This window comes from Falco rusticolus, chromosome 7 (genome assembly GCF_015220075.1).
Source record: "Falco rusticolus isolate bFalRus1 chromosome 7, bFalRus1.pri, whole genome shotgun sequence".
Classification (NCBI taxonomy): domain Eukaryota; kingdom Metazoa; phylum Chordata; class Aves; order Falconiformes; family Falconidae; genus Falco; species Falco rusticolus.
In genome coordinates this window covers 743992-756243 of record NC_051193.1, presented here as the reverse complement: position 1 = coordinate 756243, position 12252 = coordinate 743992, and the positions used below count along the sequence as shown (strand labels likewise).

The 12252-nt window shown below is 59.6% G+C and overlaps 2 protein-coding genes across 10 annotated transcripts; one reads left to right on the top strand and one right to left on the bottom strand.

Annotated features, from left to right (window-relative positions):
* Nucleotides 1-935: 935 nt before the first annotated feature.
* NR2E3 (nuclear receptor subfamily 2 group E member 3) lies at nucleotides 936-5409 on the bottom strand. Its single transcript, XM_037396244.1, has 8 exons — nucleotides 5065-5409; nucleotides 3803-3953; nucleotides 3218-3321; nucleotides 2879-3133; nucleotides 2613-2794; nucleotides 2166-2397; nucleotides 1983-2088; nucleotides 936-1903 (listed from the first exon to the last, which is right to left on the bottom strand). The coding sequence occupies exons 1-8, from the start codon at nucleotides 5120-5122 to the stop codon at nucleotides 1771-1773; spliced, it is 1221 nt and encodes a 406-aa protein (XP_037252141.1). The 5' UTR covers nucleotides 5123-5409; the 3' UTR covers nucleotides 936-1770.
* Nucleotides 5410-8781: 3372 nt separating this feature from the next.
* Nucleotides 8782-10850, top strand: LOC119151414. 9 transcript variants are annotated; one of them, XM_037395282.1, is made up of 6 exons: nucleotides 8782-8909; nucleotides 9073-9503; nucleotides 9661-9678; nucleotides 9942-10143; nucleotides 10224-10456; nucleotides 10531-10850. In XM_037395282.1, the coding sequence occupies exons 2-6, from the start codon at nucleotides 9342-9344 to the stop codon at nucleotides 10549-10551; spliced, it is 636 nt and encodes a 211-aa protein (XP_037251179.1). In that variant the 5' UTR covers nucleotides 8782-8909; nucleotides 9073-9341; the 3' UTR covers nucleotides 10552-10850. The 9 variants fall into 9 exon arrangements, with proteins under 9 accessions (XP_037251179.1, XP_037251180.1, XP_037251182.1 ...); XM_037395283.1 differs by lacking the exon at nucleotides 10531-10850 and having other exon boundaries at nucleotides 9073-9090; nucleotides 9429-9503; nucleotides 10224-10522; XM_037395285.1 differs by lacking the exon at nucleotides 10531-10850 and having other exon boundaries at nucleotides 9073-9090; nucleotides 9429-9503; nucleotides 9624-9678; nucleotides 10224-10522.
* The last annotated feature ends 1402 nt before the right edge of the window (nucleotides 10851-12252 follow it).

Sequence of the window (12252 nt, the reverse complement as noted above, 5' to 3'; positions counted from 1 at the left end):
AAGAGGGTATATTATCCTGTGTCATCCGTGCTAGAAATTGTTTAAAAAAGGAAAGGGAAAAAAAAAAAAAAAAGAGAAATAAAAGCGTAATTCCATCTCGGCGCAGGGTTTGTGTGCCCCGCAGCCAGGGGTGCTGCCGCCTGTGCACCCTGAGCGGGAGCTGCCTGGGGACCGGGGTTCCCCCTGCCCGGCACCGCAGCATCTGTGAAGTGCAGTTTGTGGAATTTTTTTTCCCCACATCCTCCCCCGTGACTGTACAAAGCAGCTTGGCAAACCCTGACCTCGTGCTAATTAAAGAGCTGTAACGAGGCGCGCCTGGCGCTGGGTGCTGTGTTTGATGCTGGGGGTTCCCGGGGGGTCCCAGGGGCTGGGGCTGCACTGCCGGCTCAGCCACGGCGGTCGCCTCAAGTCACGCTCAGAGCTGTCGCATTGATGGAATATTTCTGCTTATTTCTATGCAGATTATTTCTATTCAGATTATTTTCAGTTTATTTATATTCAGATAATTTATTTCCATTTTGTTTATATTCATATTATTTCTGATCAGATTATATTTATCTTATTTCTATTGAGATAATTTGTTCTTTATTTATTTGGTTTCAGATTATTTTCATTTTATTTCTATTCAGAGTATTTAAATCAGATTATTTGGGTTATAGTCTGATAACTTATTTTCAATTTATTTCTATTGAGATTATTTTCATTTTATGTGTATTCATATCATTTCTATTAATCTTATTTATATTCAGGTTATTGAGATTATTTATATTCATCTTAGCTTATTTATACCGAGTATTTATTTTCAGTTTATTTATATTCAGGTTATCCTATTTATTTATATTCAGATTATTTATCATGTTTATTTATATTCAGGTGGTTAATATTCTGCCCCCCCATCCGAGGATGGGGTTCCTAAGCCACCAGTGCGAGGAGCCTGGCTGCAAAAGCCTCTTTATTCGGAGCACAAATTGGCGGAGGGGGAGAGCAGGAGCCCCAGGACACAGGGACAACGGTCTGTCACCATGTCCCCCAGGACCACGGAGCTGAGGTCGGGGGGGGGGGGGGCACGCACAGTGAGCGAGGGGCAGTTGTGGCGGCTGGGGGGACACCCATCCCTGGACTGGCATCACCCCCCCGGGCCAGTGGCACCCCAGGGATGATGATACCCTCGGGCTGGCATCAACCCTGGATGGTGTCACCCCTGGGCTGGCATCACCCCCAGCCAGTGTCACCCCTGGGCTGGTATCAACCCCAGGGTAGCTGTCACCCCAGTGGCCAGTGTCACCCCCCGGCTGGCATCATCCCCAACCAGTGCCACCCTTGGTCTTGTGGCATAGCCTGGGCTGGCGTCACTCCTGGGCTGGTGTTATGCCCCAGGCTGGCATCATCCCCAGGTGAGCATCACCCCCAGGCTGGTGTCACCCCTGGGTGGCAGTGGGTTCCCACGGGTGGCAGTGCCACAGAAAGGGCACTTTGCCTGGGTCCAGGGGTTTGGGACAGCAGCACCCATCAGGCACCCCCACAATGAAGTGCTCCTGGTGTGTATGGCACTCACTTGGGGACATCCCCCTGCCACCAGCTGTCCCCAGTGAAGCTGGTCCCATGTCCCAGCTGCTGGTAGCATCCCCCAGTCCTGGCCACCACCCTGCAGACAGGACCATTGACACCATCACACCCTGCAGCATCCCAGGGTGAGGACAGCTGGGCTGGGGGTGACAGGGTGCCAGTGCAAGGTGACAAACAAGCAGGGTGACATCGGGGTGGGGGGAGTCAGTTCTTGAACATGTCACACAGCAGCTTCTCCATGGGGGTGTTGCCGATGGTCCGGCGGAAGAAGAGCAGCTCAACACGCTCAGAGGAGATGAAACGCAGCGCCGGGAGCAGCAGCAGCAGCTTCCCGAACCTGGGGGACAGAGCGGTGGCCGTAGCTGGGTGTCCCTACCCCTGGTGTCACCCATATGGGGACATGGGGACAGTGGTACCTGACCAGTTGCCCAGGGTAGTGAGAACGGTTGTGCTGGCCAAGCATCACCTGCGACTGGTCCTGCAGGTTCTCCACCTGCTCAGGGTCCTTCAGGCCACGGGTCTCTGCAGGGACAAGGGGGTGACAGGGTGGGGTGGAGACATGGTGACGGGCAGCAGCACATGCTGGTGGGTCCTCTCACCTGGTTTGAAGAGCACCACAGCCTTCATGCAGGCGAATTCAGTGGGGTCGACGGCCAGTGCCTTGAAGCGGCTGAGGGTCTCCTGCAGCACCCGGACGTCCAGGGCGGCCGGCAGCAGCTTGCCCGGGGCCGGCTCAGGGACAGCCAGCAGTGGGCAGCTCTCCAGGGGCATGGACCACTGGATGGCACAGAGCAGGAACAGCTCGCTCCACGCTTCCTCCAGCAGGATCACCTGGGGGGCAGGGAGGGGGAGCCCCAAAACCCTTGTCAGCCCCAAAGCCTCCAGAACCTGCAGCCACCACAGCTGGGTGGGCTGAAGGGCAACTTGGGGGGTGGGACCCCAAGACTGCGGTTAATGTTGTGGGGATGCTCCAACCCTCCCCATCCCCCTAGTTGTCTGCATTTTTTGGGGTCCCTATTGCCCCATAGGGGCATCCCCGACCCCACCTGGTCACGGAAGGGCAGGTTGGAGAAGACGGGCAGGTTTTTGGCCCATTTCACGGCCATGAAGAGGAGACGTGCAGAGGTCTCATAGACATTTTCGGGGCTGGACGCTGGGTATGGTGCCACCTGGTACTCGCCAGCCACCCGCTCTGGCTCACTGCCCGTCACATCCACTGTCTCATCAGCTGTAGGGGTGAGAGAGGATGCTGGTGGTCACCACACCATGGGGACAACACCCACCTGTCCCCTCATCATGGGCAGCCACCCACCATCCTCGGGCTCCAGCTTGGCGCAGGTCTCAGCCGTCATCAGGCTGGCCATGAAGCGATGGTTGGTGGGTGGCGTGGGTGCTCGGGGACCCGGGGTGACAGTGACAGTGGCACCGGGACCATGGGGATCTGGGCAGGGGGTCAGGGGGACCTCACGGGTTGTGGCCACATGCTCAGGAGGCAGCTCGGCATCCAGCTCGATGCTGTCCAGCCGGACCTGGGCCGTGCTGCGGGGCTGACGTTCATTCTGCACAGCTGCAGGGACAAGGTGGCATCAGCACCAGCCACCCCACTGTCACCCTGCACCATCCATTACCGTGCGCCCCCCCCCCATCTCACCATCCTTGTTCATGCCGGCTTGCAGGCACTTCTTGAGCCGGCAGGCCTGGCACTGGTTGCGGTGCGCCTTGTCCACTGGGCACAGCCCCGTCCCTGCCTGGCACCTATGGGAGAGGTGGCACTTGGCTGCAGCCCCTGAGGTGTCCCCTGTCCCTGAGGAGTGTCCTGCCCCCATGGGTGCCATGTCCTGGGGGTGCTTTGTCCCTGTTGGATATCTTGTCTGCGCCAAAGGGCATCCTCCCCAGTGGGCACCCTGTCCCCAGAGGGTGCCCTGTCCCCCATGCATTCGCCCTGCCTTGATGGGTGTCCTGGCCCCATGAGGGTGACCCCCCTGCCCCACTGGGTGCCTGTGGCCCACCTCGGGCCCTGCCCCACTGGGTTCAAGTTTCCCTGGGTCCCCCACCTCATTGCCCATGCCATGGGGTCCCTGCCCCGCTGGACGTCCATCCTGTGGGACCCTACCCCACTGTGTGCCTGTCCCCTGGGGTCCCTGTCCCCCTGGGCATCCATCCCCTGGGTCCCTGCCCTGCTGGCTGCCTGTCCCCCCACTCCACACCCCACAGGGACCCTCTAGCCTGTGCCCACCTGTAGATGAGCTTCCTGCGGACGCTGCGCTTGAAGAAGCCACTGCAGCCGTTGCAGGCGTAGATGCCGTAGTGCTTCCCGCTGCTGGTGTCCCCGCACACCTTGCACAGCAGCACAGGGCTCAGCGCCTTGCCGGGGGCCGGGCTCAGCCCTGTGGGAGTGGAGCCACCACATTCAGGGTGACTCGGCACACCCCAATGTCCCTTGTCCCTCCCACCAGTCCCTGCTGACCCTCAGTATCCTGGTGATGGGTTGGGTGGCTCCTATCTCCACCAGATCAGACCAGGGACATGGATGGGGACACCCTGGGGACTCTAGGGATTTTGGCATCTCCCCACACCCCAGCACCCAGCATGCTGCAGGACGAACTCTCATAGAACTTTTTAAAAATAAGGGGATGAAATGGTGTCCCTAGGGATGAGGACAGTGGAGTTTCAGTGAGGGGAATCTGGGCATCCCAGAGAAGGGCCACAACCAGGGACTGGAGGTGTCCTAGAGAAGGGCCACATCTTGGGGACACCAGGCATCCCAGCAAGGGGCTGTGGGTGTCCTGGGGAAGGGTCACAGCAGGGGACCGTTGGGACTCTGGAGAAAGGTCAGGGACCAAGGGCCTCCAGAAAAGGGTTGTGGCTGGGGACTGCAGGCATCCTGGAGAAGGGCCATAGCTGTGGACCCTGAGGGTCCTGGAAAAGGACCATGGTGAGGACTGATGGACATCATGGGGCGGGTTGGGGTGGGGGACTGCAGGCATCCCAGCCCAGAGGAGGACCATGCTGGGGACCTTCAACATCTTGGAGAAGGGTGATAGCTGGGGACCCCAAGCATCGCAGAGAAAGACCATGATGAGAACCCCAGACATCCTGGAGGATCACAATAGGAACCCTGGTCATCCAGGAGAAGAACCACGAGGGGGACCCCAGGTAAGCTTGGAGAAGGGCCACAGGGGGGAACCTGGGCATCCAGGAGAAGGATTGAGACTCCAGCCTTTCCTGAGAAGTATCATGATGGGACCCTGGGTATCTTGCAGAAGAACCATAATGAGAACCCCAAACATCCCAAAGAAGAACTGTGATGAAGATGCTGGGTGTCTTGGAGCTGGACCATGATGGGGACCCCAGCCATCTTGGAGAAGGACTGTGATGGGGACCCCAAGTATCTTGGAGAACGACCACAATGGGGAACCAGCCATCCCAGAGAAAGACCCCACCGGCGACCGCAGTCCCACCATGTTGCACCCACTCAAGCAGAACACCACCTCTTACCCGTGGGGCTATCACCCAGCCCGGCGCTCACTGCCGACCCCGCCGGCGATGCAGCCATCCTGTATCCAGTGTCCCCCACCTCGCCCTCCAGATCCACCGTGATGGGTGCCCAGGGTGTGGTGGAGCAGTGGGTGCTCCAGCAGCTCTGCGGGCAGCAGGGCTCTTGCCTTGCTCTCTTCAAGGCAGCTTAGCAGTGGGCGCTGTGTAAGCAGCCGCCTCTTTGTCACCCTCTTAATCTTTAGTGTCTGCGCAGGGCGGGGGGGGGGGATCAATCAGCCACGCGATGAAGAATTAAAAAGGTGCTGAGCCCCAGCCCTGTAACCCTAAACCCCGTGACACCCAAGCCACACACCCCACCCCACACACACACCCCCCGCGCCACCACAGGCCACGGTGGGGGTGTCACCCTGCCACCACGTGTACCCCACCCGGCACTGCGAGGCTGAGATTGTGGCGAAGGTGGTAGAGGGGGGTTGGGGTAGAGACCCCCATATGCGTTCCCCCCTCTCGGGACCCACCGGCTCCTGTAAGCGCATAAGCCCTTCGCTAAGGCGGTTAGAGGGGAATAACAAAAAGTGGTAATTAAGGGGAGGTAATTTCCCTACCCCTAAGTAATTAATTACCAACCCTGATGGCGAGGGGAGGGGGGTTGCTCAGCGGGGCCTCGTTGTGCCTCAGTTTCCCCTCCCGAGGTGACACAGGGCCCCAGGCGTGCTGGGCCGGGGCTGCTGACGGCGCAGGGGTGGAGGCCAGGTGGCCCCCGGGTTACACAACCGCTGCTAAACCCTCGCCATGACAGGGCAGCACAATTTGGGATTTGAGGGCTTTAGCCATTAAACCTCCCCCCCGACCCCGCGCAGCTCAGGGCAATGGTGGGTGGTCACCATCACCCAGCCCAGGTTCTCCCCAGGGATGGGCCAGGCTGTGGCCAGGGGTCCCCAGCCCCGTGTCCCTCCCAGGGGGGGCCCAGACTGTGGCCCCGGGGGTGTTGCTGCCATCTGTGGCCCCAGCAGAGGTGTCCCAGGGGACGGGCCCTCAGTGAGTCCCTGCTGAGGGCTGGCAGCAGTGACATCTGTGGATCTGGGCCTGGGGGTCACCCCTCCATCATCCCTGCCGCAGCATGGCTCCATCCCCCCTGCCTGCAGCACCCCTCCACTCCACAGCCCCTGGCCCGCAGCGGCCCCCACCCTGACCCAGATCTCTGACAGCCGCCATCTGCGGCAGTGGCCGCCCTCCTCCCTCGGCAGCATTATGACGCTGGGCTAATGCGGCAGGAGCAAGCTGTCACCCTGCGGGCCTGCTCTCGCCCGCAGCTTAGGTGCCTCTGGACCCTTCAGCAGAGCTTCACCCATAGGTGACACAACGCCTGGCGCCCGACCTGGGGGCGCCAGGAACACCCACAGCCCAGGGTGCCAGCCCACCCGTGAGTGACGCTGGGACCTGGGCGCCTGTGCCGGGGACGCTGGGGTGGCCAGCATGGCGATACACGCTGAGTCGGCTAATTTGCCCGTCCAGGTCCAGTCCTCCCTGTCGGGTAAAAGCCAGCTCTGGAGCAGGGATTTGGGAGGGGGATTAGCCTGGCCAACCATCTGCTGCCAGCCAGCCACCAGCATGCCCAGGAAAGCCAATAACGACCAAAATGTGGTTTCCCACCTTGTTTCTCCATTATCCCCAGCTGGGTGCTGTCCCCAAGGTGGGGCCTCCATGGAGCAGCACCCCACCCCCTCCCAGGGCTGAGCACCCCACAAGCACCCAACCCAGGCCCCCGGGAGGCTCGAGCCAGCCCATGTTGGGAAGTGCCCAAGCAGGCCTGACGCCACAGCCAAGGGGCTGCAGGTGGGGGTGAAGGAGCAAACGTTAAAGCCCGCAGCGGGGTCGTGACTCGGCTCAGTCACAGACGTTGGGGCAGATGCCACAGGATTACCCAGCCTAAAACCTCGGGATCTGCCCCCCTTCCCCCCCACCAGCAGGCAGAGAGCATTTAATTACTAATTTACTAATTACCCAAAGATGCTTGAAACCTGTGGTCGGGAGCAGCCCCAAGGCTCCAGTCGCCCTAATCCCACCGGCCACAAGGAGCTGGTGGGTGCACCCTGGTCAGGGGACAGCTCAGCTGGGGACATCAGGTGACCCAGGGAGGCACTGCTGTCCTGGCAGCCCTACTCCTGCCAGCAGTGGCACAGGGTCGTGAGGAATAGGAGGGGACAGTGGGGACAAGGAGGGGATGATGGGAACTAGGAGGAGATAGCAGGGATCAAGGGGAGGTGGTGGGGACCAGGAGCAGATGATGGGGACCAAGGAGACACGGACCAAGAGGGGACAACAAGAAACAGCAGGGGATGGTGGAGATGAGGAGGAGACAATGGGGACCAAGGGGAGATGGTAGGGACCAAGGGGCAGTGATGGGAATCAGGAGGAGCTGATGGGGATGAAGTAGAGATGACAGGGACCAGGAGAGGACAGCAAGGATCAGGAGTGGGGTGATGGGGACCAGGAGGAGACGGTCAAGACCAGGACTGAATGATTGGGAACCATGAGGAGATGATGGGATGAGGATAGGATGATTGGGAGCAAAGAGATGGTGCTGACTAGAAGGGGATGATGGGGACCAGGAGGAGATGGTGGGGACTGGGAGAGGATGAGGAGGATGAGGAGGGAGCAGTGGGAACCCGGATGTTTTGATGGGGACCAGGAGATAGTGATGGATAGTGGTGATGAGGTTACAGCAGGGAGGAGGAGGGGGTGATGGAGATCAGGACAGGACAATAGGGACCATGTGGGAACAATGGGGACCAGGTGGGTGCAACGGGGATCAGGGAGGGGCACTGGGATGCAATAGGGGTGGGTGGGGATCATGAGGGGATAGAGAGGACTGGGATGGGATGACAGGGACTGGAATGAGACAATGGGGACTAGAAGGGGACAACAGTGACAAAGAGAGGCCAAGGGAACCTAGAGGGGTGATGAGGACCAGGAGATCATGATAGACCCCAGGAGTGGCTAGTGAGGACCAGGCAGAGACCAAGAGGGGACACTAGGGTCCAGAAGAAGGTGATGAGAAACAGAGTATATATCAGTACAGGACAGTGGGGACCAGGAGAGGATGGTGGGGATCAGGAGGGGACAAGAGCAACCAGAAGAAGATACGAAGGTCTGGCAGGGTACAAGATGGCTGTGGGACTGGAGATGGCTGGGAAGGGTTAATGTAGCCACCCAGCACTGAGCCTCGTCCAGGCCAGGCTCTGGTTTCACCGTAATTAGCTCTTGTTTATTGTCGGCTCCTTGACAAATGATGCTGTGGAGGTTGCCTGATGACAGAGGGTGACAGCTCCCACCTCACCTGCCCCAAGCCCTGCCAAAGCCTTTGCTGACCCCCGGCACAAGGATTAAAGTTTAATGTGGCTCCAGAAGTGACCCCGGGCACCCACCACTCTGGGGACACAGGCCTGGGGAGACAGGCTGGTGGCTGTCCCTTGGGCCACCTTCAGGGCAAGAGGCGTTTTAGCACCAAGAAGTGTTTTGGCACCAGCCCAGACACCACAGGGCCATTTCGTGACTCCTTTGGGGTCACCTAAGGTGTTCACTGATGAAATGTCACACCAGGTTGGGTCTGCCCCCTGGGGCTGGCCCCGCAGGATGGGCTCAATGCCACAGTGGGCCGGTCGGTGTGGTCCGGGCACATTCCCGGGCACCGGTGGAGCCACATGTGGGTGCCAAGAGCCACCGCAAGCGCTCACCGGCGTGGGCTGAGGTCCTGTACTGTGGCCAGCTTTGGAGCAGCAGTTACTTGGGGACCACAGTGGAGTGAGGGGACCTTGGAGGAATCCCCAAGGCAAGGAAGTAAGGTATGGCATGGGTGCCAGGGCTGGCATGGTACCCAAGGCTGTGGCTTGGCCTTCGGTGGGGCGACATGGCACCACAACCATCTGGGGACAGAGAGGTCCCTGAGGTGGGTGTGGGCACCGCCTGTGTCCCCAGCTCTCTGGACAGCATGTTTTCTCCTTGCAGATGAACCTCCTCACCCAGGTAAAGGGGGAGACAGCGGGGAGGGCACCCAGGCAGTCCCTCCCCTCCACCATGGCACCTGGCGCCCATGGACCCCACAGCTGGGACCTGCCCGGTGCTGAGTCTGGGAGTTCTGGGGGTTGGGGGGTATTGGGACATTGCCCTGGGCTATGAATGGGTGCTGGTAGGCGTGGGTGCTGGCAAGGGTGGGTGCTAGCATGGGGGCATGCTAGCAGGGATGGGTGCTAACAAAGGGATGGGTGCCAGCAGGAATGAGTGATAGCAGGGATGGGTGCCAGCAGAGGATGAGTGTTAGCAACGGATGGGTCCCAGGCTCGCTCTGCCCCCTCTCCCCACAGGTGAGCACCCTGGTGCAGACCCTGCAAGCCCTGGATGGGTCATTCCTCCAGCCCCAGCGCTGGCTGGGCTCCTGGGTACGACAGGTTTGGGAATGCTGGCATGGGGACCCCAACCAGGGACTCAGGCAGGGAGATGGCAGCAGTCCAGGCAGGGGCTGAGCGGTGATCCTGGTGTCCTGGGTCCCATCTCCCCAGTGCCACCGGGGCTGACGCTGGGTGTTTGTCCCTCCAGGTGAGCAGCTCCAGGCAGGTAAGTGCCAGTATTCCCTCTGCACCCCGCACCATCCATCTCACCTCTAGCACAACAGGGCCAAATCCTGCATGCCCTGCCTTTTCATCGGCACCCATGGGTGCTCCACACTTAGAGGAGGTGGCCCCTCCTTGGAGGGTTTCCCCATCCAGGGACACACAAGCTATGTCCAAGCTACCAGGGATGGGGATAAGCCAGCAGGTCGGTGATGCTGCTGGTGTGCCCCTGGCACTGGTGGCCCTGAAAGACAGATGGGTCCCCAGGCGGTGGCTGGGGCAGTGAGCACGGCAGCGTTCTTCCTCTGTGAGGGGCTGCTAGGCCAGCATTTCAACGCGGTCCCTGATGGAGTGGCCAAGCCCCAGCCTGGGGACCTCTTCCTCTTCCCACTGGCCTCGGGGGGTCCTGCCTGGTGTGGCGCCCACGCTGGCATCTACTGCGGTGACGGGGAGATCATCCACCTGGAAGGTGAGCCCCAGGAGGTGGTCACAGTTTGGGGACATCCTCATGGAAGGGACATGGGGTACAACGTCTCCTCCACCCCACAGGCAGCTCAGGGACATCCCCATTGGGGATTGTGGCCAAGCACAGCAAGAACCACCTCCTGCGGACACGGGGTCCAGCCAAGGTGCTGCGGAGGAAGGAAGGGCTGGATGTGGCCGCCCTGCAGAAGCGGATTCGAGTGGCCATGGACCAGGCAATGGAGTACAACGCTGTCACTTGCAACTGTGTCCACTTTGCCCTCTCTCTTCTGGGGTTGGGCCAGATAGCCAGCACCATGGTGGGTGCCACCACTCCTGGGGACTCCAGCACCTGCTGCGGCTGAGCATCACCACAGCCCTTCTTCTCTCCCAGGTGTCCCCAGCACTGCAGTGATGGAGGCGGTGATGTACCTGGAGATGCAGGGGGCTGGAGCCTCCTTCCCTGGGGCACCAGAGCTGTGCCAGCGGCTTTGGCCTCCCTCTTGCATGGCAATAAACAGGTGCACGGACAGCCTGTGGCCACCCTGCTTGATTTGTGTTTTCTACTTTTGCTTTCCTTTTCCCAGAACCTGCTGGTGAGCAATGCCCTGCCTTGGCACATCTCAAAGTGAGTGGCCACTCTTTGCTCCCCATGGCCTCCTGAGACAGATGCCTCTCTTGTTGCTGTCATTTGATTTTAAGCATCAAAATAAATATTCCCTGAGCTTCTGGGTTGAAACCTGACCAAACAGCTCAACCAGGTCTGGTTGGGAACAAGTCACTGGTGGTGTACCCTGGGGTCAATACTGGGTCCAGTCCTTGTCGACAGCTTCATTACCGGTCCGATTGATGGGGCAGAGCAGACCCTCAGTGAGTTTGCTGCTGACACCAAACTGGAAGGGGTGGCTGATGCACCAGAGCGTTGTGCTGGCACCCAGAGAGACCTGGACAGGCTAGAGAAAAGGGCCAACGGGAACTTCATGAAGGGGAAGATGCAAAGCCCCACCCCTGGGGAGAAACAAGACCAGGCTCCAGGACACACTGTGGAGGGTGACCAGCTGGAAAGCAGCTTGGCAGGAAAGGCCCTGGGGGTCCTGGGAGACACCAAATTGACCATGAACCAGCAAGGTGCCCTTGGGGCACAGTGAAAGCCAACAGCATCCTGGGCTGCATTAGGAGGAATGTTGCCAGCAGGTCAAGGGTGGTGGTCCTTGCCCTCTGCTCAGCACCAGTGAGGCAAATCCTGGAGTGCTGGGTCCTGTGCTGGGTCTTGGGGATTCTTGCAGTTCCCACACTCATGGGAGTTTCTGGGAGGCTTTGCTCTCACCAGGGTGGAAGCGTGATTGCCCAGCGAGGGGGGAAATGTCCCCATGGCTTCTAAGGGGAAGGGAGCCAAAACACGAGGCTGGGAACCTGAGCAGGCTAGGGCTGGAGGAAGGTGTCTCAGGGGGTGTGTGGGACATTGCTGCACAACATGCGCTTTTGGAGATTTCCTGCAGCTCCTTTGATTCAAGGGTTTCCAGAATCTCTGGAGTCACCTTCTTGCATTCCCAGATTTCACTTTTAAGGTGGAATTAGCAAATTAACCCCAGAGCTTTAAGAAGTGGGAAAACCCACCCGGGGTTTGCTGGCATTTGTACTGCTTTGGGGTTTTCCTTTCAGCTTTTCTCTGCCTCTCACGTACATCAGGAAGGATGTGAAGTCAGGTTCGGCGCCGGCACCTGCCAGCCCACCACCCCTGCTGCATTTCCCACAGCCCCTGGCAGAGGTGCCAGCAGCCCAGCTCTGTCACCAGCGCCATCCCAGAGAAAACAATGCTAAGTAGCAGCAGCTGGCAAGGTTACTCCCATCTCTGCACCCCATTGCAGGCAGCCGTCATTGCACCGGGACAGAGAAGGGGGACAATGAACCAGGCTTGTCCTGGGAAGCCTCCAGCTCAGTGAAGCCGGGCGGGACAGGCGTCTTTTGCCCAGGTGAAGCCCTCGCACCCGGCAGGAGCAATCACGAGTAAGTTGTGATGGCAAGGTGGGACCCTGCCCCCTGAGCATGGGCAGGACAGCACAAGCACAGCACTGATGCCCCATTTCTGTTTCTCTCTCCTTGCAGATATCGAGCA